The sequence below is a fragment of the Trachinotus anak genome, unplaced genomic scaffold, assembly GCF_046630095.1.
Source record: "Trachinotus anak isolate AG129_WGS33_773 ecotype Australia unplaced genomic scaffold, CSIRO_AGI_Tana_v1 ptg000001l, whole genome shotgun sequence".
NCBI lineage: Eukaryota > Metazoa > Chordata > Actinopteri > Carangiformes > Carangidae > Trachinotus > Trachinotus anak.
In genome coordinates, this window is record NW_027273852.1 from 16956369 (window position 1) to 16982089 (window position 25721).

Below are 25721 nucleotides of genomic sequence, written 5' to 3' on the forward strand. Positions count from 1 at the left end.
TTTAATTAAAAAAAAAGAAAAATAATGATAATGAAAAGCCTATGGCCCACAGTCATCAGCAGCTGGTGATGCTCCGTTAGAGATCGATTCCTTGGCTCTGTTTTTTGCCTTTGCCTATGATCTTCAGCAAGTGAACCACATGATCATCTGAGCTGAAAGTGACAACTTTAAACTCATTGTTTAATTGCAAATCTAATAGGCAGAAGCGACACTTAACAAAAATGTTTAAGCCGTCCCTCGTTTCCCCACTAGGTGTCAGTATTTCACTTGTATAAACCATAAACAGAGTCGTTATACTCAAGTGCCAAATATTGTGCGGAATAGTTCTATAAATGTATGTAAACCTGCTGTAGTTTCAGTAATTTAAAAAAGTGTTTAATTTTTTTGAAGCACTTAACGTAACGTAAAAAAAAGGTAAAAACTTTCTCTCCCCGCTGCACCCCGGGGTTTAAAAATATTGTTCAGGCATTGTTGGAGGCAGCTAAGTTTCCGGAAAAGCAACTGGTGCGAGTTTAATGGACAGGGAAGCGATATTTGTTTAGGTTAATCGTTAGTTCACACATATTTTTCTTTCGTCTAACAGTCTGACCCATTTTAAATCGTTAGCATGCCTTTATTTGCCCAAAATCCATTTGACCAAGATGTTGGTAAGTGAAGTGGTGTTTCTTGTGTGTTTTCACTGTGTCAGAGGCAGCTAACGACAGGGCCAGCAACACTTGGAGCTAACGTTAGCTTAGCTTCAGTTCTTTATTTTATTCATCATAGACAATGTTTGATAACAACAACCTCCACAAGGTTCAGTCTCACTTTGTTAACGCGTAGGTCTCAGACTGACAGGTTGTCAACAACTTCCACTAAGTTTATCGATCATCTGATTTGCCAGGGTAAGCGACAGCTTTAAAACTAACTTCAAGGCTTACTGGTTGATAAAAACCGTGACTGGCGAAACTCCAGGATCACATGACGACAAATTAGGTCATGGTGGTTATTTGGTTAGATTATTATTAAGATTAAGTCAGAAATGAACCATTATTTCATATCTCGATTTATAGATTACATTTTACAGGATTATTAAGGTGACTCGATAATGGTGAAGACGCTCATTACAGTTATATTAAACAGTCCAAACCTTGAGGATATTCAGTTTGCAACACTGTGTGATGTAAATAAAATGATGGACATTTTATAGACTAAATTATTAATCGATTTCTTGAGAAAATTACCAATGTTAATAATCATAATGGTTAGTTGCAGTCTGACTCAAATGTCACATGAAACCGGAAAGTGTTGGTTGATCGATGGGGTAGTCATTTACAGGGACATTAATTAGCAACTATTTTGATAACTGGTTAATCACTCAGTCTCTATTTCCAGTTCTCAATTGTGAGGATTTGTTGTTTTTGTTTGTCTTATGTGATAGATGTTGTTGTTGTTATTGACCAAACAATTAACTAAGATGATAATCTACGGGTTAATGATAAATATAATCGTTAGTTTGCTGCCCCAATCTAAATAGTTGGTAGTTAATGTCTATCAACTGATTGATTACTCAACTAAATTCTTCACTGTGACGAGTCAGTTTTAATTGGAATGGGTTTTTGCTGTGTCTTTTATTACAGTCATGTACATTTTATGCAAAGTTCCCAGGTCACCGCCCTTATCTGTCCCTGCAACACCACATTTCTTGTATGACCAGACAATAGTGCAGTGTTACACATAACTGGCTCCCTAAGTGTTACATAGTCAGGATGATGAGTCTCATGACAGACTTCACTATGAGCTGGAATTGTCTGTTTGAATAATTTCCTGCTTATATATTACAGAGCGGCAGTGGGTAACTTCACCTGATCATAATAATGAATACACTTTTATTAAATATTACAAAACTGAACATGAAACATTAACTTAGCCTGGCATGTACCAAATTTATCACAAGTTAAAATGCTTTAGATTGGGTTGGCTCACCATTTCAAAACAAAACATTTCCCTGGGAAATCCCGCAAGTTTACACAGTAAAACAGCTGTGAAAAGTAGGTGGCCTAGGCTCCTTCCAAGATATTTTTTCAACTTGAGGCAGACAGGCAACATTAACCAGTTTTAAAACATGGCAGTTGAATGCTTGCTGTTCATTACTGTAGAACAGGCCCACTGTCATGTCTTCCCAAGAATACATTATGTTTGAAACAGCCGTGATGCCAGTGAAGATATTTTCTCACAAGACCATATGTACTCTATCCCCATCTGACATATTTCCAGAGAAGGCAACCAATGAGAACAACACAACAGATGACTGGGGACTCATTATGGACATCTGCGATAAGATTGGGACGACAACCAATGGGTAAGCTGAAAAAAAGCGTTTTGCTTTTGAATAAGAAGAGCTCATTAGCAGTACTGGTGTTCAAATAGCTGCTTCATTAAGTGCATCACATTTGTATGAGACTTTGAATCAGGACCATCATCCGGACCTGCACAGGAGCATCTCTGTGCTTGTTGTTTAGTAGTTATTGTATTAGCAATTAATTCTTTTGCATTCTCTTCTGTTCCAGACCAAAGGACAGCTTGAGATCCATTATGAAGAGAGTCAACCACAAAGTGCCTCATGTTGCCATGCAGGCCCTCAATGTGAGTTTGTTACTATGCTGTCATCCCGACAAATTTACACACATATTGGATAGATCTTCTGCACATTATATAACATTATATAACAGCATCATAAAACTACAATACACTACAGACATATAAGTAGAGTAAAATACTATATTGAAATTCATTGCTTGTGATCTTCAGACGAAGAAGAGACAACACAATTGATATTATGCAATTACCTAAAAATATACGGATGTACAGTGTAAAAACAGACAACAGTAGTACCACAATTATCTCCTAAAGTTAAAAACTCTGGACCCGAGATCTAATTGATTTTAAGTTCTTTAATATATACGCTTAGATTGACATTATTAAGTGGATTACAAAAGAAATTGATGTCAAACTCTTGTTTTCCATTTAGACATAAGAAGTAAGTATTTACTAATGTAATTAAGTTGTAGTGGAGCTGCAATTGATCTCATGTTCCCATTGTTAAAGCCACATAGGAAAGTGGCAGATCTCATACTGGGAGAATTTAATTTAGATGAGAAGTATGGGAGCTGGTTCTCTGCCTGAGTCATCATCAGCAAATACTGTCACATGCCCTGCTCTATTTTTACATCTTTGTGTTTGCTCATTCAGACAATTAAAGCCCCATTGTCATCAAAACCATTTATAATTACAAAAGCTTCATCTGCTATTAAAGTGTGCTTTGAACAATTCAGTGATGTGAGTGGTAGGAATTGCATTGATATACTCTATTGTTTTTGCTGTAATACAACTTATACCAGCTGTTTAATCTCACTTTTACAATTTCATCTTCTTCTCTTGCAGCTGCTAGGTGCTTGTGTGTCAAACTGTGGAAAAATATTCCACTTGGAAATCTGTTCAAGGGAGTTTGCCAGTGAAGTACGGAGTGTGCTGAGCAGGGTATGTTCTCAGTTTTTCTATTTTATAACCACACCTGTCTGTCATCTCTTTTCACATTCTTGACAAACATATCTACCTGTTCAAAGTTATGTGCTCCCTCACACTCTGAAGAAGGTTAACTCAAGTGTCACTGATTGAATCATAATTAGTAATTAAACCTTAACTGTGTTAGAGCCCTTTTATAGGGCAGGTTTTAATGTCTCTGTCTGGCACAAAAACACTGGAGAGAGCAACAACAAGCTGTTTATTTGCATGTCCCTTGTAGGCCCACCCCAAGGTGTGTGAAAAGCTAATGACTCTAATGGTGGAGTGGGCGGAAGATTTCCAGAAGGATCCACAACTCAGTCTAATCGGTGCCACCATCAAGTCTCTGAAAGAGGAGGGCATGAATTTCCCCTCTGCATCCTCACAGGTATGTTGATGTAATCCAGAATCTGAATATGTGATTTTGAGAACAGACACAAAGAAAGGTGCAAATCAAATGCTACTCATCATTGTCTTCATCTGTGTTTCTTTATATACAGTCATTTAGTCATGCATCTTTACCAGACAAACATAAACAACAAAAAAAGATAAAACTTACAAAACATCATGACAACGTTGTTTTAAAATATTATAATTGTTTACATTATGTGGCAATCAATGGGCAAAAATCTTGAAACTTAAAGACTTATGGTAAGCTGTATCCCCCAGTCTCTCTTTCTCTTTAAAATCTCTTTAAACTTCTATAGGTAGCTCAAACTAATTTCAAATAAATCAATGGTCGACAACACATAGACAGTGAAATTCACATTATTCTCAAAAAAATCCATTCTAGCTTTCAAAACTGTCTTCAAATTGGGTTCCTTATTTAACATGCAGAGGCTTAAAGTGCCCAACTTTGAAACTAATCCAAGATGCCTCACATTTACACAAAAAACAATAACAAAATGTCTTGAACACCCAGATATACACAAGACAACAAGCCCTTAGTGAATAGCAGTTTGGTGAAGAAACTACAATTTGGTTGCTTTCCATTTCCAAAGTGGTTGTTGGCGAGGAAAGCTTCAGTCACAGCCAGATTCAGCAGCATTTTGTTCTATCCAGTTGCTTTTTAGCAGTTTGTCTCGTATACTGGAACCTGCACTCTTTGACTTGACTGTCATCAAACAGCTGTAATGTGTCAGCATCCATCATCTACACTTTTTCCCCTAATTATGGTTACGGTCCATAAGTGTGTGTGGATGATACTTTGTGTCTCGCTCGAGGCCGTCATTATGACTGCGGTTTCACTGCAGACCAGTGTGAGGGTTCAGCTTGGGAGGAGCTCATCTGTCTGCGTTTGTATGGCAAGAGCTTACAGTGGAATTTCCTCTTCACATATTTCACATAATTCTGTGGATATGTGTGTGTATGTCCCAAGATCAGGACTTTGGGATCATAGTGGAAAGAGCTGCCGCGTGGTTTCTCTTCTATTCTGTTTGAAGTCTGCGTGATTAAGTGTGTTACAACCTTATATGGGTCAAGGGTTGTGGTGGACTTTGCTCTCAGGTTGTCGTAAAGCAGCCGACCTACAATGATATCATCTATGACATATTAATATCCTCTCTGTTGGTGACAGCTTTTGTTCTGTGTTTTGTACTCAGGTCTTTCCTTCTTTAGATGTTGAAGGGTCTAAGTTTGTCATTCCACTTTCAATTGTATATCTTAATAGTGAAAAGACAAATTAATACGTAAAAGTAACCACAAACTGTGTCTACTGCAATTGACGATATATTCTTCATCTTTGTTTTTCTCACATGTGACTTACATGTGACTTTTTCGTGCACTGTGAATTTATTATAAACTGATTAGCTAGCATGCACAATCCATGATTCCCTTACTAGGTAAATAATAAACGAGGCCCATCTGTTAAACTGGCTGAATAACAGGGAGAGCAGGTTCTGATGCAGGTGGAGAAGGATGGGGTTCATGTCACAGTGTCAAGTACAATCATACTATAGACCTGCATGTTAAGCAAACACCCATTAAGTTACCATATCTACCTCTTCAAAGATGAACGTGGTCAGTTTTGATTGACACCCCCAAGAGGTATAAATTTGATTATATTTTTATCATTGAGGTTATTGTTTGCATTGTTGTTGAACTGGACTGCATTATATTGATTGGATTGTATTGGTTCTGTTGGGTGTATCTAAGAAAGTGGTCACTGAATTGCATCTATTTCCATCTGTTTACGGTATTAACAGACAAGTCAGAACAGGGAATTTGATTTGCTCTCTCAGCCTAACTTTTTTGCATTTGGTGGCGGTGGTGTGCTGCATATTGTGTAGCGGGAAGGGCTGAGAAACCTGCTTTAAAGGAGAGCAGGTGGCACATAAGGCAGCAGGTATGACATTTAATCTCTATCAGCTGATGTGCAAGCAGCAGCAGGTAATGTGACTCAAGCTGTGGCAACGCTTCTCAGTATTTACCTGTAGCTATGATTCACACCGCACTGTAAGGTCAGTTTTAAACAGGATGCAGGTTCTCTGTGTTTTTTTACCAGTATGTTTGGATAGAGCCTGATGCTTGAAAGCCATGTAAAACAAATGAGTTTCCCAGTCCCCTTTGTTTAACTTTCTGTTGGTGCATGTTGCATTTAGTTTTCTTGAAGTCAAAGTCATTATAAGTAGCACTTGTGTGTTTTAGACGGAATGACAACTCCACCCATTAGGCACAAACCGGCACTGCTGGTCACCCAGTTTTAATGTGTACCTACAGGTCACGTAACTTTAAACTTTAAACTGTTTTTATGCTAAAAATGTTGAACCCTGTCTTTATTTATTGTACCTTTTATAAAGTATTCCCTGTTTGTATGAATGACAACATTTATTTCCTTAGTTACTTTATATTCACCTGTAAACTACAGTAGATTAGTATACTTTATGTATATAAACTAAATTACATACATATTATGTGTATAAATAAAATACAATACACATATATTATGTGTAAATATATATTTTAGTTTAAGTAAATCAGGTTGTACAAATATGTATCAAGTTATTTTACAAGCCTGATTTACACTTAGCTGTCCTCCTCATCAATTATAATATAAAATTGTGTGCTTTCTCGTGCTCTGTAATTCCATGATTATTACCAGTACACTTACTGCAATTGACACTTTCGGGCATTGTGCAAAAACATATATTAAAAAAAAAAAATTTAACTATAGGTCTTATGTCTGGCCTGGTTTGGAGAGCATTTGTTTTTTTTTTCCTTGTTTTAAAACTTAAAAGTCGACTTTTTTTAAACTTACACTTGGTCATTTTTCAGCCACAGTGCCATCAACACTTAATCGAACACTGTTTTCTGTGTCATATTGCCACGTTAGGAGGATCCAAAAATAAATGAATACTCAGTAAATGACAGCTTGCATTCAGCACCCAGTAAATATGCTCTTGGATGCTAGATTTTCTTCATCCTGTACTGGACCAGTCTTTGTAATACTTTCCGTTTCACCATCAGACAGTATTAAACATTAGTTCACCCACAGAATGTCAAGAGTTGCTGTTTAGCACTGGCAGCGATGTCCTGTTGACCTGTTTTGTCCACTTTGACCTCATCATCATGTCAGAGAGCTGCCTCAGGTCACCCTGGACAAAAAATAATGGAACGTCTGTGTGGAGGGTCTCTGTCTGAAGACTAGGGCCACGTCTCTGACCAACATGTAGTCCCCAGAATGAACTGCTGGTGACACTGTAGTCACTGGAAATCAGTTTTTCACTTGCAGGCTTTACTGCTTCAGTCTCACTCCCTCCTGTATGCACACACACACACACGCACACACGGACGTGACCTTATCTTTCTATATTGACCACAGGGGTCTACCACAAAGGTCAGCACACCTGCTGCGAGCAAAGCATCGGATGAGGACGACTTGGCCAAAGGTAAAGTGAGATGCAGTGATTCACCTCTACACACACACACACACACACACACACACACCTTTCTCCGCATCATCTGAGTATAATGTTCTACAACAAATACAGATTTTCCAACTACAGTGCTCTATATTTAAGGCTAATTATTTTCAGTTTGTACCAGTATTCAGAAAAAAACATGTTTTTATAAACAGAGAAGTGTAAACTGATTACCGACTAGATTTCACTTCCCCATGTTTCAAAGGGTGGTTTTGCTGCCTTTAATCAGTCTTCTGAGAACTGTTTATTTTCTTCAATTTAAAAAAAAAAAAAGTGATGAATCCTGTGTCTGTGCCAAGCCCATATGTGCTGGACATTTGACAAATACACTTTTCTCCTTTCCACTTCTCTCCTGTTCTCTGTTCTCATCAAAACCTGGACCTCCTCCAGCCATCGAGCTGTCCCTGCAAGAGCAGAAGCAGCAGGCAGAGACACGGCCCCTCACCGTGACCTCCGACCAAGCAAACTTCACCAATGGTGGAGGGGGGCAGGAGGCCCGGAAGGTGCGTGCGCTGTACGACTTTGAGGCGGCTGAAGATAATGAGTTGACCTTCAAAACTGGAGAAGTTATTCTGGTTTTGGATGACAGGTACAGTTTCATAACACGTCCAATCAAGAATCAGTTCTGCTTTATCCTCGAAAAATACCAGTTTTAAAGATCATTGGTGTCACAGATTTCCTAATCATTTGTGTTCAAAGCAGTGATTTTTTTTTTTTTTTTTTTTCAGACTATGAAATACAGACAAGCATTGTAGCATATTTTATTCAACTACATGCAGTCCAACCTGTGCAATAAATCTTAATTTAATACAGCCACGGTTTGTTTACCACGTGCAAGATGCATCCAGAAGTATGAATGTAGGAATGAATATATGAATGGATGAATATAGGAGATAAATAGTTTTGAGTGATAAGGTCAAATCTGATTTCCTCTTCTTTATCATCATAACATCCAGTATTATTAGTATTGGTATTCATTTGTGCTTTTGTTTGCCTGAAAGAATATGTCATGTTATACACCCCTCCTGATTTACAGTCTCAATTTACCCAGTTTATACAGTAGATTTATTAAATAGCTGTGCAAAATCTGTTACGCAAATAAAGCCAGGAACTCGCTCATAGATTTTAAATATCCTGAAAAAGCTCAGTATAACCCATTTATCAGCCGACTTTAGCAGAACAGTCGCAGATACGATGAGTTGAAAATTTATTTTTATATAATCCAACATTTTATACTGTGATGGCTGTGACTGGTGTGAACCTTAGCCAGGCACTCAGTGTGGCTCACTCTCAGAAGCTCCTGCATTGAAGTTTATTCTCCTTTCATGGTTTTGTTTACAGCGATCCAAACTGGTGGAAAGGAGAGAACCACAGAGGAGTCGGCCTTTTCCCCTCCAACTTTGTCACAACCAATCTGAATGCTGAGCCAGAGGCCGGTGGGTATTTTCACAGCAAGTGAACATTATTGCCCCTTTAGCTTCACACATTCGTTTTTTCTGGCCCAAATGTTGGACCTTTTGAATGCTTTGTGCTCTTCAGCTGTTTCATTTCAGCTTGGAGGAAATTAGTTTCAGAACTGCTGATTGAACTTAGGCTTTTCCTCTACAGTGACTTACGTTGAAAAGACAGCCAGTCCTGAGGAGACGAGCCTGGAAACCAAAGCTGAGCCTGAGCCTGTCTTCATAGACGAGGTACTACATTTCCTCAGTGGACATAAACTTCCAAACCCAATATTACCTCTCAATCAAACCACCAACCCAGGCCTGCTCTCCTCTGTGTGCAGGGCAAGATGGACAGAACGTTGGCACTGTTGCAGAATGCAGACCCTGCAGATCCAGCTCCTGACTCCCCAGAGCTGATCCAGCTGGAGGGTATAAACCTTAATGCTGGTGTAAATCTAGTGGCTCTGCCTGTGACAGCTGCAGTCGGTCTGAGCTCCACTGTTGTTTTCTAACTCTGTTTCTGTGTCTCTCCCTAACTGTAAATATCTCATTGAATAGGTGCATGTGAACAGATGAACCCAATGATTGATGAGAGGCTGGAGGAGATTGACAGGTTTGTCAGAATTATTATTACTTGTTATTACTGTTAATACTATTATTATTACTATTTTTACTCCCAGTCAGGTATCTTTGATTATCTAACATCCAGTTGAGTGATTATGAGGCTTAAGATAAAGATAGTGATGATTGTGCCTTGGCTGTCGAGACTTCAGAGGACCACGCTTGAGAAGCTGCAGTAAGAAAAGCTGCATTCCACCATGACTGTTCTACTAATGTCTCTCTCTGTGTTGCAGGAAACACTCAGAGTTGTCAGAGTTGAATGTGAAAGTTTTGGAGGCCCTGGAGCTTTACAACAAGCTCATGAACGAGGCTCCGTTCTACTCGTCCTACTCCAAGATGCAGCCGCAGTATGCGCCAGCCAACTCAGCTGTGGCCATGCAGGTCAGAAAAATACACTAAAGTTGTCCTCTGTGCTGCCCGAAATCTTACCTCAACAATGATTTAATGTTTGTTAATTTGAATATTTTATTTATGCAGCTTTTATCATAAAGAAAGACTCACTGTCTCAATGGACATTGAAACAACAAGCCTGTGAATCAATAAATCAATCACAAAACAGCAACACACAACTAAATGAAAAGGACACATGATACAGCACACAATGACAGGGGGCTTGGGTGGGGGGGATTTGGATAGCTCACCCCGCTTCAAAACCTTTATCAGACTGCGTCTCCAGTGGCAGGCTCATGTGATAAATAGTGTTTGTAATGACATTGTTCACAAACTAACCAAGACAAGGGTTGGTCTAAGACACTAATGTGAAGATTTTTGTTTGGATTTGAAGAACTTCAAAGACTGAGCTTCTTCTTAAGAGTAAGACTTAAGAGTAATGTAATTGATTGATTAAAAGAGTTTCTAAGTCAAGTGAACTGCAGAAACTGTAGGTAATCATGTCTCCAGGTCTAAACAACAGGTCACTTGTGAACATGATGTTGAATTGAAGGTTCTTAATTTCTCTTTAGCATTAATGTCCTGGATCCAGGTATGCTTGGTCAACAAAACAGATCATTCAGGAGTCTTGCAGCTGCACTGTAGTCCTTATTTTTGTCTCTGACCTGTAAAGCATGCTGAATCAATAAAGAGTCATATATAATTTAAGGATGGAGTCAGTCAGAGGTTGGCTCACAGTTTAGAACATTCAAATCTGGACATTTTCTTCATTAAAGAGGAGATATTTGTTTGTGTGTTAACTACCGGCGTACCCACCCACGATTACTGTGCATAATTGAGTGTCAACACTGTGTTGACTCCCACTCTTCTCTATTGATGCTATTGACTACTCAATCTGATGTTTTTTTTCTCATGGGAATAACAGAGGACGAATGTAGAGGAAAATCATTCAAAGCAGTCAAGTGATTATACTTTCGTTTTTATTCTCATGTTTTGTTTCTTACATCCGAGTGTGTTGGATTTGTCTGAAGAAATAGTTGTTTTTGCTTCTTGGACTGGTCCTGGTAGCTTGACATTCAGTCAGCCTTTTTTCCTCCCTGGAGAGTTGCAGGCTGCCTGGGTTTTCTTGGCAGTGGCTGTTTTCTCTAATGACTGATGTCACTGTCTCTCCCCAGAGATTTAGAAAAATGTCCACTTCACTGGGCAGGCCCACACCAGAGTGCTGCTCAGAGTGTTATTTTGTTTTGTTTTGTTTTTTTTGCTCTCCATCATATTTTAGTTTTTGCAGAGCACTGTAAAACTGACTACCAGGTCATTTCTGCACCTGCAGTGACAAAGATTCTGTTAAAGTAAAATCCTGATACTGATCATATTTAGATTAACTTCCACAGCAGCTATTGTGCTCTCTTTCATCTTTTGAATGTGTGAAAAATAACACGGTAACATTACCTGATTTACTGGAATAATCTACACTTCATCCAACAGTGTTTCATATCTCTCATTCTGTGTCTGACTCCCAGTAGCCAGACATTTTTATGGAGAGCAAACATTCAGTGATGGACTTCTCTTTTATTAGTATTGCCAGGGTCAACCAAGGGACAGAGGCAGATGACATTAACTTTCTGAGGAAATTGAAAGAAATTCTCTGCATTTATAAACTCAGAAACTTGCATCTGTGGGGTTTGAATGAGAATCTAGGCATTTGGGTTATTATAATAATTTAATTTTTAGTTTTTGTACTTATTATGAAGGTTTGTCATTTTTAAATTTTACTCCACGTTTAGGAATAGTTTAACATTTGGAAAATACCGTTATTTGCTTTCTTGCCAAGAGGTAAACAGATAAATATGAAGCTACAGCCAGCAACCATTAGCTGAGCTTAAGACTGGAGACAGGGCAAAATAGTTACCCGGGGTCTATCCAAAGGGTAACAAAATACACTTACCCTTATATATTTACCTCTGAAGCTCACTGACACATTACATCTAATTTCTTTGACCCAAACATGTCAAATGTCTTTTTTGTGTCTCAAGGCCAAGAAATAACTCCAGGCATGAAATCTAATAAGCCTGTTTCCCAAATGTCAAACTATTCTTTTAAATACAGTTTTCTGTGCTGGATGACTGACTATTTGCTTGGTAACATTTGTTTTGAAATTTCTGTTAATTGTGATAATTGATAGGAGTCTAAGCCATCATGTGCCATCAAGTGTGTGTGTGTGCTGCTGCATATATGCTGTGTTTTTATCTTTTCCTTAAAACTCTGATTAAAGTTAATATTGCCAAGTTATTTTTGAGCCTTTGTTCCCTCGTTACTTGACCTGTCAGTAGACTTTCTACACCTTTTGAATGAGGATTGTGATACAAACGTTAACTGGTCTGCCCCTCTCCCTCTTCCCTGTTCAGGGCTACCTCGGGCCAGCCGGTAATCCCTACCTGCCTCCAACAATGCCCCAGGTTCCTGCTGCACAGCCTTACAATCTTCCCAGTGACCAGCCCGGACCACTGCATTCACTGCCCCCCAATGTCTCAGCCCCACCCAGCAGCCAAGCTCCTCAGGCTCCCTACATGAGGTAACAGAAACATTGCAAAGACAAATAACGACAAAGGTCTTTGACAAAGAAAGGTGGCTAACGTGTTACCGAGCTACTAGTTTTAGATAGGGACCTGGTAATGTCAGTGGTATAGACTAACACTAGTGGGGGCTTCACTCACACAGTTTTACAAGGTTTTATGAAACTGTGTTTTTTCTACAGATTAGAAATTGAGGTCTATGATAAAAAAAGGATTATGTATAAAGCTGACATTTTAGAGAAAAAGCTGTGACTAATGGGATTTATAGAAAGTTGTTTTTTGCATGACCATCATTATAATAATAGAGTATGTTTTGTTGCTTTTGGGGGAAACGGCTTCATGTAAATCAATTTTACTTGTCGGGAGATCACAACCAACATAACAATCCTAATTCTTCATTTGAAAATTAAACACCAGCATGCAGCCAGTATAACCAGCGACTGTCACTACTGGATAACATGTTATAGAGGGCTATTCCATATTTGATGTTCAAGATGGATGTAAAAGATAAAGTGATGCCCGGTGCTGTTAACAGACAGACAGATTTAGTTTTAGCCTAACACAGATTGCCTTTTTAAGGCTTTACGGCTTCTCTCCCTGTTCAGCTTTTTCCATAGACATTGTGTCACATATCAAAAAAAGATACAAGCAGGTAAGCAGCTAAAAAGGATAGACAGCTGGTGTACAAGTACCTTGCTTGTCAGCACTGATTATTTTGGCTGATCCTCATCATTTCTGGAGTGTGTCCCAGAGAAAGTCACATCATCCTCAAGCTAGATGTAGCTGTAAATCTAATATTATTATATATATTATTAGGGCTGAGTGATGTGGCTGAAATTAATATCATGATGTTAATTTGAATAATTCATGTAAAAAACAAAAGAAATGTACAACTCATGTAGTTTTCTTATGATGAGTAGCTTGAAATCATTCATTTTGACAACAGAATTCTGTAAATGATAACAACGTATCATATTGTTATGTTTCACTAAAAGATGGAGCCATTTCCAGCCCTGGATATTATTGTATGGCTGTATTTGCATTGTTCATGATTTTGAATATTTTGTCACAGTAGAGATTTAGTTGTGCTCAAAACATATAGAAAGGGAAAGAGATCTAAGAGGATGTATTTCATATTTTATTTGCTGAAAGCAAAGAAGAGACTACCTATTCAATCATTTTCTCACACTGAGACTCAGTTTCCATATTTTCTGTTGGTGCTAAGTGTCAGTTTCTGTATTTTCTTCACAGCAGTGGTATGAACACTCAGTACATCAACCAAGCTGCTGGAGGTTCATACCCACCCCAGGCGGGCGTGGCCATGGACATGTCGACCTATCACAACTCGAACATGCCTCCTGTGTCCTATCCTGTGGCTGCTCCCCCTCACCAGGCTCCTCAGCAGCAGCAGGCAGCGTATTATCAACAGCCTCTGCTGTAAAGCTCCAACTGACAGCAGACCTGACATGAATACACACCTCAGATGTTTCAGTTGCTAGCTGTTTGTTCATTTGTGTGTGTGTGTGTGTGTGTGTGTGTGTGTGTGAGAGAGAGAGAGAGAGAGAGTGTGTGTGTGTGTGTGTGTGTGTGTGTGTGTGTGTGTGTGTGTGTGTGTGTGTGTGTGTGTGTGTGTGTGTGTGTGTGTGTGTGTGTGTGTGTGTGTGTGTGTGTGTGTGTGTGTGTGTGTGTGTGTGAGTGAGTGAGTGAGTGAGTGAGTGAGTGAGTGAGTGAGTGAGTGAGTGAGTGAGTGAGTGAGTGAGTGAGTGAGTGAGTGAGTGAGTGAGTGAGTGAGTGAGTGAGTGAGTGAGTGAGAGAGATAACTGCTTTAGGGTCATTCCTTTGGCCATTTTTGTGCCTGTCGAGCTGGACCGAACACCCCAAGAAAGTTGAAATAACTGAGGTGTGTGTGTGTGTGTAACGCAGGTCTGCTGTGCAGCTGAGTCAGGACTCGGCTACTGGATGTGAGGCTAAACATGGCGCCAGGGGTTTTCTCCTGTCCTCTGCTTCTTTTTCCCAGTTGACTGAAAGTGACGCTGGTTTTCATAAACTTCACAGGTCAACACAGAGGAAGAGTTGGGTTTGCTCATCAGCACAGCCAGTGAGCCATTATTTTCTAATTTATGGAAATGAGCATATCACAATCTATAGTTCAACACAATGCTACTCCCATACAAACTAGTTCTGAGTTGACTCTCGTCTTCTGAGGAACCAGAGGGTCAGGCCATGTCCACACTAATGTAGATAAAGATGAAGAAATGCTTCTTTTTCTCTCTGGCCTCATGTTCACCCTACCTTATTTAGAGAGGCTGTGCAGTCCTCTGTCAGGGTCTGCACTCGACCTTTTCAGCCACAGTACAGCTGTGAACTAGAAGTGTTTTGGCCCATATAGCCTAATTCAGAATAAAATAAGCCAAGATAATCCTCTGATATTCCTCTGAACGTAACATACGAGCCTTTACACGTGGCTGGTTTAGGCAGATGTATTGATCAAAATTGAAGCATATCTGTTCTGTCGGGTACTTGTGAGACAAATGACCGACAAACACGGCTGAAACGTGTCACGTATAGGCAGCCTACAAGCCGACAAGAACACAACTTTTCTAATGCGTTTTCCAAAGTCAATAAAATTGGAAACACCAGAATCACCTTGTAGTGTGAATGAGGAAAACTGAGCTGTTCCACAGTGCTCATGAGTAGCCTGTGTTCACAGACAGGCATGATATGCTAGTGTGGTCTGAACACCATTTCACACCTCAGCGGCATTTTCAGATTTATCTGCGTTAAGGTGAATGCGGCCTAAAAATGCTCTGTTTTTCTTTTAGTTTTTATTTAGCAACTTGGTTTTTAAACGTGTAGGTGAACTCATCTGAAGGCAGGTACAGTTTAATCTGACTATCTCTTTGTCCTTTAGTGCTGTTTGCACCGAATGATTGAAACGTTCTGGGCTCATGTGAGAGCTTGTGTTTCTGCAAAGTCAGCACTTATTATATCTGTGGGGACAGGTCGCAGGTGCTCGCAGTGTGCAGTTATTTAACAGCCAGGAGCTTCATTAACTTTCTCCCTCACCAGCATTCATAACTGTAGCTGATCTGTTATGTTAACAGTTATATTTGTAAATGGTTCAATCATTGCTTTCTCATAATCTCACTGCCTTGTAATAAATTCTGTGGTTGCATTTGAGATATTTAAGATGATGTTTTGTGTGTGTGTGTGTGTGTGTACGTATGTGTGCACATGTATGTTTTTTGTTTTTGTTTTTTTGCGTGTAGGTATGTGTCTTGAGGGCTTACTCGTAAAATGATTTTTGAAAGGATCGTCAGATTTTAAGGGGAACTGAGAAGTAGTTAGTGTGTTTATTAATCTGATGAAATGATGCGTCTGTTCATGACTATGTCTGTACCTTCCTGCCTCTATTCTTCATCTGTGGGGTCTCTTCCATTTAGCGAGATGTTTCATGTCTATGTACTTAAATTTCAAAATGGCCAATGACATTGCCTGTACTTTGATTTATAAATACTGAGGCGTCATACATGTGTAATTTACATGGTTGCAGAGTCTGATTGTTTCTACTTTCTGTCTGCTTTTACTTTTAATGTCGAAGCAAAATGTAAATGGAACAAAATTTTCAAAAGGTTCAGAAATCATTTGTTAATGTGAAGAAAGAGAAGTGAGACATGTTTTTAACCGAATGTTGTCATTTCTTCACATTTTGGGTTTAGATTAAGGAGCTTTCATAGAATCTACAGTTCTCTTGCAGTGGCTCTGTAGTTATAATTTTAGCCAGAACTGTCTATATTTCCTTTACGCGCCTCATATTTCAAGGCACTGTATATTAGATTGTAAAATACCTGGTTTTGTCAGTGGCATTGACTTTGCACCTTAGCTTTGTAAACATTTATTTACCACTGGATGCCTTTTTTTTCTGTAGAAATCAAAGAATGACACGGATACAGCTTTTGCGAGTAACTTCAGTCTCAGAATCCGCTGGATATGTATAATTCTGTATATTTAAAATATTCCGGGAAAAGTTCCTCTATCTAGAATTTTGAAACTGCTTTTGTAACGGAGCAAACATATACATATTCTTTGAAATAAAAAAAATTGACCTGTGCTGATGAATGGTCTCTTTTTGTCTCCCTACATTTCCTCTGGATGCCTTGAAGTAATTACATTTGTACATTTAAAAGGAACAAGATTAAAATAGTAACTGTCCACCTAATTAGCCTCTCCCCTTCCCTGCACACATCACCAGCTGTGAATGATGAATACGCCAATAAAATGATCATTACCCAGAAGATGTGTTTTGTTCATTGAACATGGCCTTTTTATAGTTTCTGCTTTCCACTTCTCAAACAGATGCACTGGGGCTTCTTTGAATACCAGTGTTATTCTGATCGCGGGTAAAAACTGTTCTTTTTAATTAAATGTTCAAGGCCAGTCGCACCACAGGCTGTTCTCCAGGCTATGTACACAGTGTAAAGGCTTTGCACAGTCCTGCAGTGGGATTGTCTGAAAACAGCACAGCTGGTAGCTCGGTCTGCTGAGGATGACTGAGGAGATTTCATCATCTGTTGTTTGTCCTGGTGAGTTTGCTGAGATAAAACTGGCCTGTTTTATTCTTAAGTGAAGAAAACCGCACTGAGTCTGTCAAAATTATTCTGTTAGGCTACAGTATAAAATTTTAATATATATTTAGTCCACAGTTGTTGTAGTGAGACTTTTAATGGCCTGAACTATAACCAAATGCTTGATCATGCCAGTACAGTGAATAAGTGTTTACGCTGCCTTCAAATGCTCCTCGTAAAGTCCAACATCCAATTTCATAAAATGTCTACATTTACCCCAACCCTTAATGATCATTTCCGGGGAATAACGGGGAAGGGCTGGCAGGTTATTTTCTTATTGAAATTGTGATGATCCGGATTGGCAGCCAATGACATTAGATTGTTGGAGGCCAAGTTTAGCGGTGTAAGTAATTTAAATGATTTGATTTCAATGGGAACCAAATTACCAGCGAATGTAAATGACATTTTATTTCATCTAAACATTAGATTTGTAGTGGCCAAAGTTAGCAGCTAACGTTATTGAAAACATTGCGTCCTAGATATTCTGATTCATGGCCAATTTAGCAGCTAAGGTTATTCACATTATTTTCACGGTGCATTAATTATGCTGTCATTTTTTCTTTTTTCATTTTTACCTCACTAACTTTTTATTGTTTGATGGCCAGTTTACTAGCTAATGTTAATGATATTTATCCAAGCATTAGATTAGTGATGGAAAAACCTAGGTGGGCAGGACATAGAGACGGGATGTGGAATAAAATGGGAAATAGACACTGTATAAACAAACTGGAGGTGAGTGTAAAATGCAGTGCGTGTAGGCTATTCATATCTATATATATGTTTTATGTGTATGAATGAATGTGCTCAAAAGTGTAGATTCTCACAACATTTCACTCAAACGAGGTGATAGGTTGATGTCTACTTTAAGAAAATACTGAGTTTCCTGTTTGTTAGTTGTCCACGTATTTCAAACTAACAGCTGAAATTCCGAAGTTCTGCGTTGTCCTTGAACGCAGCACTACTCTCGCCCGGTGTGGTGGGGATGCAGGGGGAGGGTCAGCGTCCTCAGCAGCTAGACACGGGCTTCATCTGTGCGGATCTGCTGCAGAGGAAGGACACGTCTCCAGCGGGGAGCAGAGCCCACCGGCCCTCAACGTCTTCCTCTCTGTTGTCGTGAGCGGAGCAAAGCTGGAGCAGCAGCAGGTCCAGTGGAGCGGCACGGAGCGCCAGCCTCCGCCCTGGACCGATGAACTGGCTGAGATGTCCCGGCACATCTACACCCGACACGGGATAGGAGACGGGCTGCAGAAGCCCGTGTTTCAGGTAGGAAAATAAAAATCATCTGAAGCTCCGAGGCCTCTCTTCTCTTCTCCTCTCCTCTCTTCTCTTCTCTTCTCTTCTCCTCTCTTCTCTTCTCTTCTCTTCTCTTCTCTTCTCTTCTCTTCTCCTCTCTTCTCCTCTCTTCTCCTCTCTTCTCTTCTCCTCTCCTCTCCTCTTCTCTTCTCTTCTCTTCTCTTCTCCTCTCTTCTCCTCTCTTCTCTTCTCCTCTCTTCTCTTCTCTTCTCCTCTCTTCTCTTCTCCTCTCCTCTCTTCTCCTCTCTTCTCCTCTCTTCTCTTCTCCTCTCCTCTCTTCTCCTCTCTTCTCCTCTCTTCTCCTCTCTTCTCTTCTCCTCTCTTCTCCTCTCCTCTCTTCTCCTCTCTTCTCCTCTCTTCTCTTCTCCTCTCTTCTCCTCTTCTCTTCTCTTCTCTTCTCTTCTCTTCTCTTCTCTTCTCTTCTCTTCTCCTCTCTTCTCTTCTCTTCTCTGCTCCTCTCTTCTCTTCTCTTCTCTTCTCCTCTCTTCTCTTCTCTTTTCTTCTCTTCTCTTCTCTTCTCCTCTCTTCTCTTCTCTTCTCTGCTCCTCTCTTCTCTTCTCTTCTCTTCTCCTCTCTTCTCTTCTCTTCTCTGCTCCTCTCTTCTCTTCTCTTCTCTTCTCCTCTCTTCTCTTCTCTTCTCCTCTCTTCTCTTCTCTTCTCCTCTCTTCTCTTCTCTTCTCTGCTCCTCTCTTCTCTTCTCCTCTCTTCTCCTCCCTTCTCTTCTCTTCTCTTCTCTTCTCTTCTCCTCTCTTCTCTTCTCTTTTCTTCTCTTCTCTTCTCTTCTCCTCTCTTCTCTTCTCTTCTCTGCTCCTCTCTTCTCTTCTCTTCTCTTCTCCTCTCTTCTCTTCTCTTCTCTGCTCCTCTCTTCTCTTCTCTTCTCTTCTCCTCTCTTCTCTTCTCTTCTCCTCTCTTCTCTTCTCTTCTCCTCTCTTCTCTTCTCTTCTCTTCTCCTCTCTTCTCTTCTCTTCTCTTCTCTTCTCCTCTCTTCTCCTCTCTTCTCTGCTCCTCTCTTCTCTTCTCTTCTCTTCTCTTCTCTTCTCTTCTCCTCTCTTCTCTTCTCCTCTCTTCTCTTCTCCTCTCTTCTCTGCTCCTCTCTTCTCTTCTCCTCTCTTCTCTTCTCTCCTCTTCTCTTCTCTTCTCTTGCAGTTATTTCACTGATGCAAAAACAAATTCAAATAACCCATAAAATAATTCTAATAACAGGGAAAATGAATTATAGGACCTACACATAGCTGCACTCCTAATAAAACATGCAACACTGAAATTTGTAAACCCACAGACACACTAAACTTAATTATACAGCTCTCTGAATAAATGGAGCTACATTTGTCATTATTCCTAATGAACCCCTGAGGGGTCATTAGTCAGACAGAGACATAGGTCCTGCAGTGTGGTGAGAATTTGATTTATTCAAAAAGAAATTAAGCCGTGTGCTTAATTATTAACCATTTTCTGATGGAACTCCACTGGTGATGATGGAAGTTGATTTAAACACAGTAACAGAATTGACTAAACATAACTGATACTGAGCAAGGCTGTAATTTTAGTTCGTATGTTGCAGATGTTATTGTCCTTAAATGTTGCAGACAAATACTACTTTGAAGTTAGTCAAATCATTTTGGTTAAACCAGCCATTTAAATACCTGACAGATCAAAGCATGTCGTCATATTGATGCAAAAACCATTAAAAATCCAGTATAGGCATAAATCATATCTACTCATTGATCTGAAATATTGGCCGCAGTCTGGAAATGTAACCAGCATCACTGTATAAAAGATATGGCAAAATATATATATAATATATGGATTCATATCATCTCATGAAACTCTTTGGGTTTGGAAGCTTGGAAGTATTAACTTTACCTTGGATGCCCCCCAGTGTCACAGGAGGACAAGATGCCACACATACAGCGTTAGAAAAGCTGAGAAGTCATTTATCAGATTTCACCCCTCCCCCTGAATATCAGATGAAGTGTCACCGTCAGGCACCGAAACAAATTGGCTACCTATGAAATTAGGTCAGAAAAAGCGAATCTGTGCAGCCCCACAATGTTCTTGGAAAAGAAATGTATTATAGATTTTGGTATGGCAGTCTGATAAGTTAGTAACAGATTGACTTCATGTAATCAGGCCATCACAGAGGACAAGAGGCAGCTTGAAAGAGCCAGAGCCCTCTCAACCCAGGGGCCTAGATGCTGGTTTTAATGGGGTCGCTGGAAGCAAGGTGCCCTTGAGTGAGTGCAGGAAGAGAGGGAGGGAAAACAATACAACAATGACGGGGTCACAAATACAGAAAGTGAAAGAGAGGATTTCATTTGTGCTTGTTTTGACCTCACCAGGGAAACAGAGGGACTTACTCCAGGCGCAGCCGGCTGAAGAGGTCCGACGGCAGCACCACCTCCACCAGCTTCATCCTCAGACAGGTAGGACATGCATCCAAGCATTTAAAAGCCTGGAGCTGTGAGGTGCTTACAGGCTGACTAAATGCCAGCATGGTAACGTCCAGTAGTTTCAAACATGTAGCCTACATTAACTTCCTAACTGTAATGTATAGGAACCTGACTGATACAGGAATTTTGAGGCTGATATTGATCTGAATTGTATCAATATAATCAATATATTGTCCAATTTATATTTTTCACATGAACATATAGCTTGAACAATCATTTTTTTCAGTCCACATTATACTTATGAGAGTCTGACGATGTAGAACTGAACCCGACAAACGGGATCTGCTTTGTCCTAAAATGGCCACCATACAGACGTAGTTTCTGTCCCACTAGAGTCTTAAAATAACACTTATACCTCCTTTTTTAAACTTCTCAAATTAACTCTGGCTGATCTTTAGCAGAATCAGCAGAATCAGCAGAAGCTGAAGCTTCTGCACCAAACAGTTTCCTCTTGCAGCAGGAAAAACAACTTTAACAGCATTTGAACATAAAAACTGAGCTAAACATCTAAACAGATTTTAAGAATTTGCTTATTTTTGTGATGAGCCTTAACCATCAGTCAGCAAACAATAGCAGCTCCTGTTAGACCAATGGGTGACATCACTCAGAGTAAATGGTGAGCACACTTGGAGATTCGTTGTTCGAAGAAATGCCTGTTGAAACTCCTCCTCATATTTTTGTGAGACTTGAGCAAGTGAGTTGTCTGGCACCAGTATCCCACGGCTGGTTCCTGACCTCAATCCATCACTCCAAAACTTTTAGCCGTCTTACCAATAAAAGTTCGGCTCTAATGTCAAGTGAAAAGTGAACAAAGGACTATGACATCAGACGATACGTTGCCAAGACGAGAGCTTTCGGCCTCTGCTGTAGTTTAGGGAATCAATGGCCTTGATTTGTATCAGCCTGGGAATTCAGTCAAGCCCGCTCAGCAGCTTATGAGGCGTCTACCAGCCATGTATAATTCATGAGGACAGGGTCAGGCAGCTGTTTGAATGTACTTGCTGCCGCTTTCTTTTATATGTGCCACTGTAAAACAAATTCAAATTGGTTTCCTGTATGAAGTCCCTTCCGTAATTCATAATGCAGAAGGGACTTACCCTGGACTTTGACATCCCGCTAACAAGTTACCAAGGGAACTGAGCCTGCAGAGGCCATTCAGCGACACAAAGGTAGTTTGTCATAGGCTACCTTACCCCCCCCCCCCCACACACACACACACACACACACACACACTCAGACTCACACTCAGACTCACCTCCCCCACTTTCGTTCTTTTTCTCTGCCTCTTTCACGCTTTCATATCTCTATACCTGACCTCGGACTCCTCCATCATGTGCTAACGCCACGTGCCTCTCTTAGGAGATACAGTAATGTCAACACGCAGACATGCTAACAAAAGCCCACGACAACTTGTCAAATCTAATAGCCAGATGTGATTTATGATAGTGTCAGTGCTTGTATCTGTGGCTGCTGTATTTTCCAATACATGTAGGTCACTTTGCACCTGAGCCCTGAGGAACTGCAGGTCACACACGTGATATTTTTTAATGCAACATTGTGCCTAATGTTTCATTTATTCCATTTATATCTGTTCAGAGCATAACACCACATGATTATTGATTCTCATAGTCCTTTAAGTCCTTTAAGTCCCTAATGGCTTTGTATTTTAATTACCAACACTCCAGTTTATGTACTGTTCACGTAACCTGTTGATGTTGCCCATTAATTATTAATGGGCATGAAGTTGTCATGGAGTAATATGGAGTAATGATGTGGTTCACAGGGAGGAAGAAAAACAAGATAAATGGGCAGAGAGAATGAACCAAATAAATATTTAAAGAAGCAGACGCAAAGACCAGATGAATAGGAGGCAGAACAAAAAAAAAAATCCTAACAAGTAGGACAGAATGACAGAGAAACGTACACATAACAGCTCTTACTCACTCCTTTTCCTTATTGCACGCTCACGGATTTCTTGAACACCCCCACTGTGATTTGTGTCATCACCGATATGATCGTCATCAGGTGAGAAGAGGAGCAGTGGGCTCTCTTTGATTCCCTCATGTATCCATAGTAACAGCCGCCCCTCAACAACAGGGGTCAAGTCCAGAAGCTTGATGAGCAGAAAACCGCACCACCTCCTTCTTCTTTTCAGCAGAAAGTAAAAAAAAATGTTTACAGTAAATGCTCAGATGAAAGAAGAGGAATGCAGCCTTTAAAGAAACTCAGTTACCGTCTAACAGATTTATCGTCTTCCTCTTCTTCTCAGGAAGGTTTTGTTATCACAGTGGGTCCTGTTGACTGTGTGACAGCTCAGTTTTTAATCCTCAGAACCAGCTCTGTGCTTTGAGAGCTTGCTTTTATGGCACATGGCAAAGCCAGGACAGAAGGCTTATTTATGGTCATCAGTTCACCTGACTCCTGAGCAGAGAGTTGACTTTGAGAGTAAAATGAGGTGATGAGTTGCGTGCCCAGAGAGTCTTCAGTGAAGTTTTCAACTGGTTCCAAGTATTAGAGTTAAGGGAGGATGAGCGTGGCAAATTGTCAGAGCCAGAGTCTGTGGGATGATCTCATCCAGATAAATCCATGAAAGGGAAAAGGAAGTAACGCATTAAAAAAGAGACATGTTTAAAGAGAAAATGACAGGAAGTGCGGGCTTTAAATATGGTAGATGAGTATGACTCACGAGATGCTGAGCGGATCACTTGATCTGAGGTGCTGATTCGGACAGATGGTGTGCTGAACATATACACGCGCTACTCACATGGACAGATGTTTCTCTGCGCGGCTTGTGAGTGGATGCCCGAGCAGTTTCTGGGCTAACCTTATAAAGAGGGCGCCAAGGCTCGGCAGGTGTTCTGCGCTCAGGAATAATCCAGAGCTGCAGCGTTGAAGTGGCACAGGGGGCCTTCGCTCTGATTTCACATTCTCTGTCGTTTGTCTTTGTTGACTGAGGCAGTTAATATACAGTACTCACTCAGATGTGCTTGTTCTCAGAAATGAACTCAGTATCTACAAGATGAAATTGTCAGGACGTGAAGTTTTCCACCCTATCCTACAACAGTGGTGGGACATTTTGAAGCACAATAGTTAGAGCTGGTGGGTACGGACCCTGGACAGTACCCTGTTGAGTTTTGGCAGGTATTTGTCTGACGGTTTTGGGCAATGCACCAATAAAAAAAAAAAAAGGAAGACAGCCTGCCGAACAATGCAGGGTAATTTACTTAAAGGCTTGTCTAAGGTAGTGGACAAAATTCAATGAACTGAAAGTCTTCCTAAGCAGAAAGATAGGCAGGGGAAGAACCTCGACAGGAAAACATATGAGACAAACATGGCTGAGTCATTTTTTTCCCCTGTAGTTGCACCAAATGTAACTTAAATCAAATGAATTTCGTGCAAAAATATTTACTTTACTTTAGCCAAGTTATACCTTTTTCTACAATTACTGTTGCTGATATTAACAGTCATGAAGAATGTCACTCTTGTGTTGTGTCACTCTTAAGGACAGTCACTGAGACGTATGATATAAGTTAGTCAGGCACAGCGTGGGATTGGATGGAGTTTCAGTAATTGTTGGAAGTAGTCCCCCCTTGTTGTTGGTTTCAGGAGGAGGAGGTTTCAGATGTTGCAGGAATGTTTTATGTAGGTAAATAATTCAAACGTAATTTGTAAAACACCTTTAAAAAAAACAGGCTTACAAAATGTTTCACAGTTAATGAAGCATGATAAAAGCATTTGAATAAATAAATACAACAAACACAAGTAAAAATTATTCAAGAAATTGGAGCAAATCAGAACAAGGAAGCACAAATGATGCATCCAACATGTTTTTTAGAACTACAGGACTGTACAAACAGCTTGGTCTGGTGAGAAACCATCTTTGCTGCAATGCAAATTACAACTTGAATGCTCAGTAATAAATTCTGTGGAGGCTTTAATGGTGTTGTCGTCTGAGGCAGACCAGAAAATGACTTACAGCCACAACTGAGATACAGTGGTGACGTCTGTGGTTCACCAGCCTCTTTTAAAAAGTCCGAATTGCAGTCTGAGCCCATATTCACAGCCTCGGTCACTAAATTCAATTTCCTACTCTCTGAAATGCAAATCAGAGGCAAAGTATAAAAGTAAGGCCTGCAGATTTTAGAAAAGTCTCATTTTGGGGTGGCAAAGCTTATGACCCAAGAGCTTCCACCCAGAAATGTAATTTCTTTTCTGTAGCACAGTACATGAAACAGAGACATTCCTTTAACTTCATTTTCCAGCTTGTGGCCTGAAGAAGTGATAAGAGATGGGCTTCTTCCCACTGCTAATCCCTCTTATGTGGGTCACATGGCTCAACCCAGCAGCCTTTAATTCATAAAATTACTTGATGGGTCACTGCTGTCATAGTTCACACCGACACAATAAACAAGTCTTCCAGTAGCTCTGGAGTAAATCTGTAACCCCCTAACAAGATCACCCATGAATAGTGCACCTCTGGAGTTTCCACACTACACAAGCTATCACTGGGATACAACAACAAAAACAGTTGCAACAAATAAACACAACACACACATTCATACAAAATTAGGATACAACTATTGTTAATTTTCATTATCAGTGAATGAATTCATATTTTTTTTCTATTAATGAGCTTAATCCCATCATATCAGTTGGAGTGTTTGGTGTGTTAGAAAAACACTAAACCCAAAAATGTTCAGTTCACAATGACATAAAGCTGAGAAAAACAACAATTCCTCATATTTAATAAAATACATTATTTGCTTGACAAATGATCTTATCAATCATCCCCCTATGGCTCAGTCATGATAACATGCCCAACCATAAACCAAATCCTACCATTAAATCAAGTATCATAGTTCCA

The 25721-nt window shown here is 40.0% G+C and overlaps 2 protein-coding genes across 4 annotated transcripts in view; both read left to right on the top strand.

The window, feature by feature from the left end:
* The first annotated feature begins 439 nt into the window (after positions 1-439).
* Positions 440-16599, top strand: stam2 (signal transducing adaptor molecule (SH3 domain and ITAM motif) 2). Of its 2 annotated transcripts, none has more exons than XM_071480938.1 (14): positions 440-647; positions 2257-2341; positions 2550-2625; positions 3424-3519; positions 3785-3931; positions 7364-7430; positions 7854-8052; positions 8805-8899; positions 9072-9154; positions 9247-9334; positions 9464-9518; positions 9760-9907; positions 12322-12488; positions 13744-16599. In XM_071480938.1, exons 1-14 carry the CDS (start codon positions 608-610, stop codon positions 13928-13930), a joined length of 1533 nt encoding a protein of 510 aa, XP_071337039.1. In that variant the 5' UTR covers positions 440-607; the 3' UTR covers positions 13931-16599. The 2 variants fall into 2 exon arrangements, with proteins under 2 accessions (XP_071337039.1, XP_071337030.1); XM_071480929.1 differs by having other exon boundaries at positions 447-647; positions 13741-16599.
* A 726-nt stretch (positions 16600-17325) lies between these two features.
* Positions 17326-25721, top strand: part of cacnb4a (calcium channel, voltage-dependent, beta 4a subunit) — a 36704-nt gene continuing 28308 nt past the window's right edge. For both annotated transcript variants that reach the window (XM_071480952.1, XM_071480962.1), the window contains exons 1-3: positions 17326-17457; positions 18071-18377; positions 20747-20830. In XM_071480952.1, the coding sequence (XP_071337053.1) occupies positions 17423-17457; positions 18071-18377; positions 20747-20830 (426 nt within the window). In that variant the 5' untranslated portion in view covers positions 17326-17422. The remainder of the gene's footprint in view (positions 17458-18070; positions 18378-20746; positions 20831-25721) is intronic.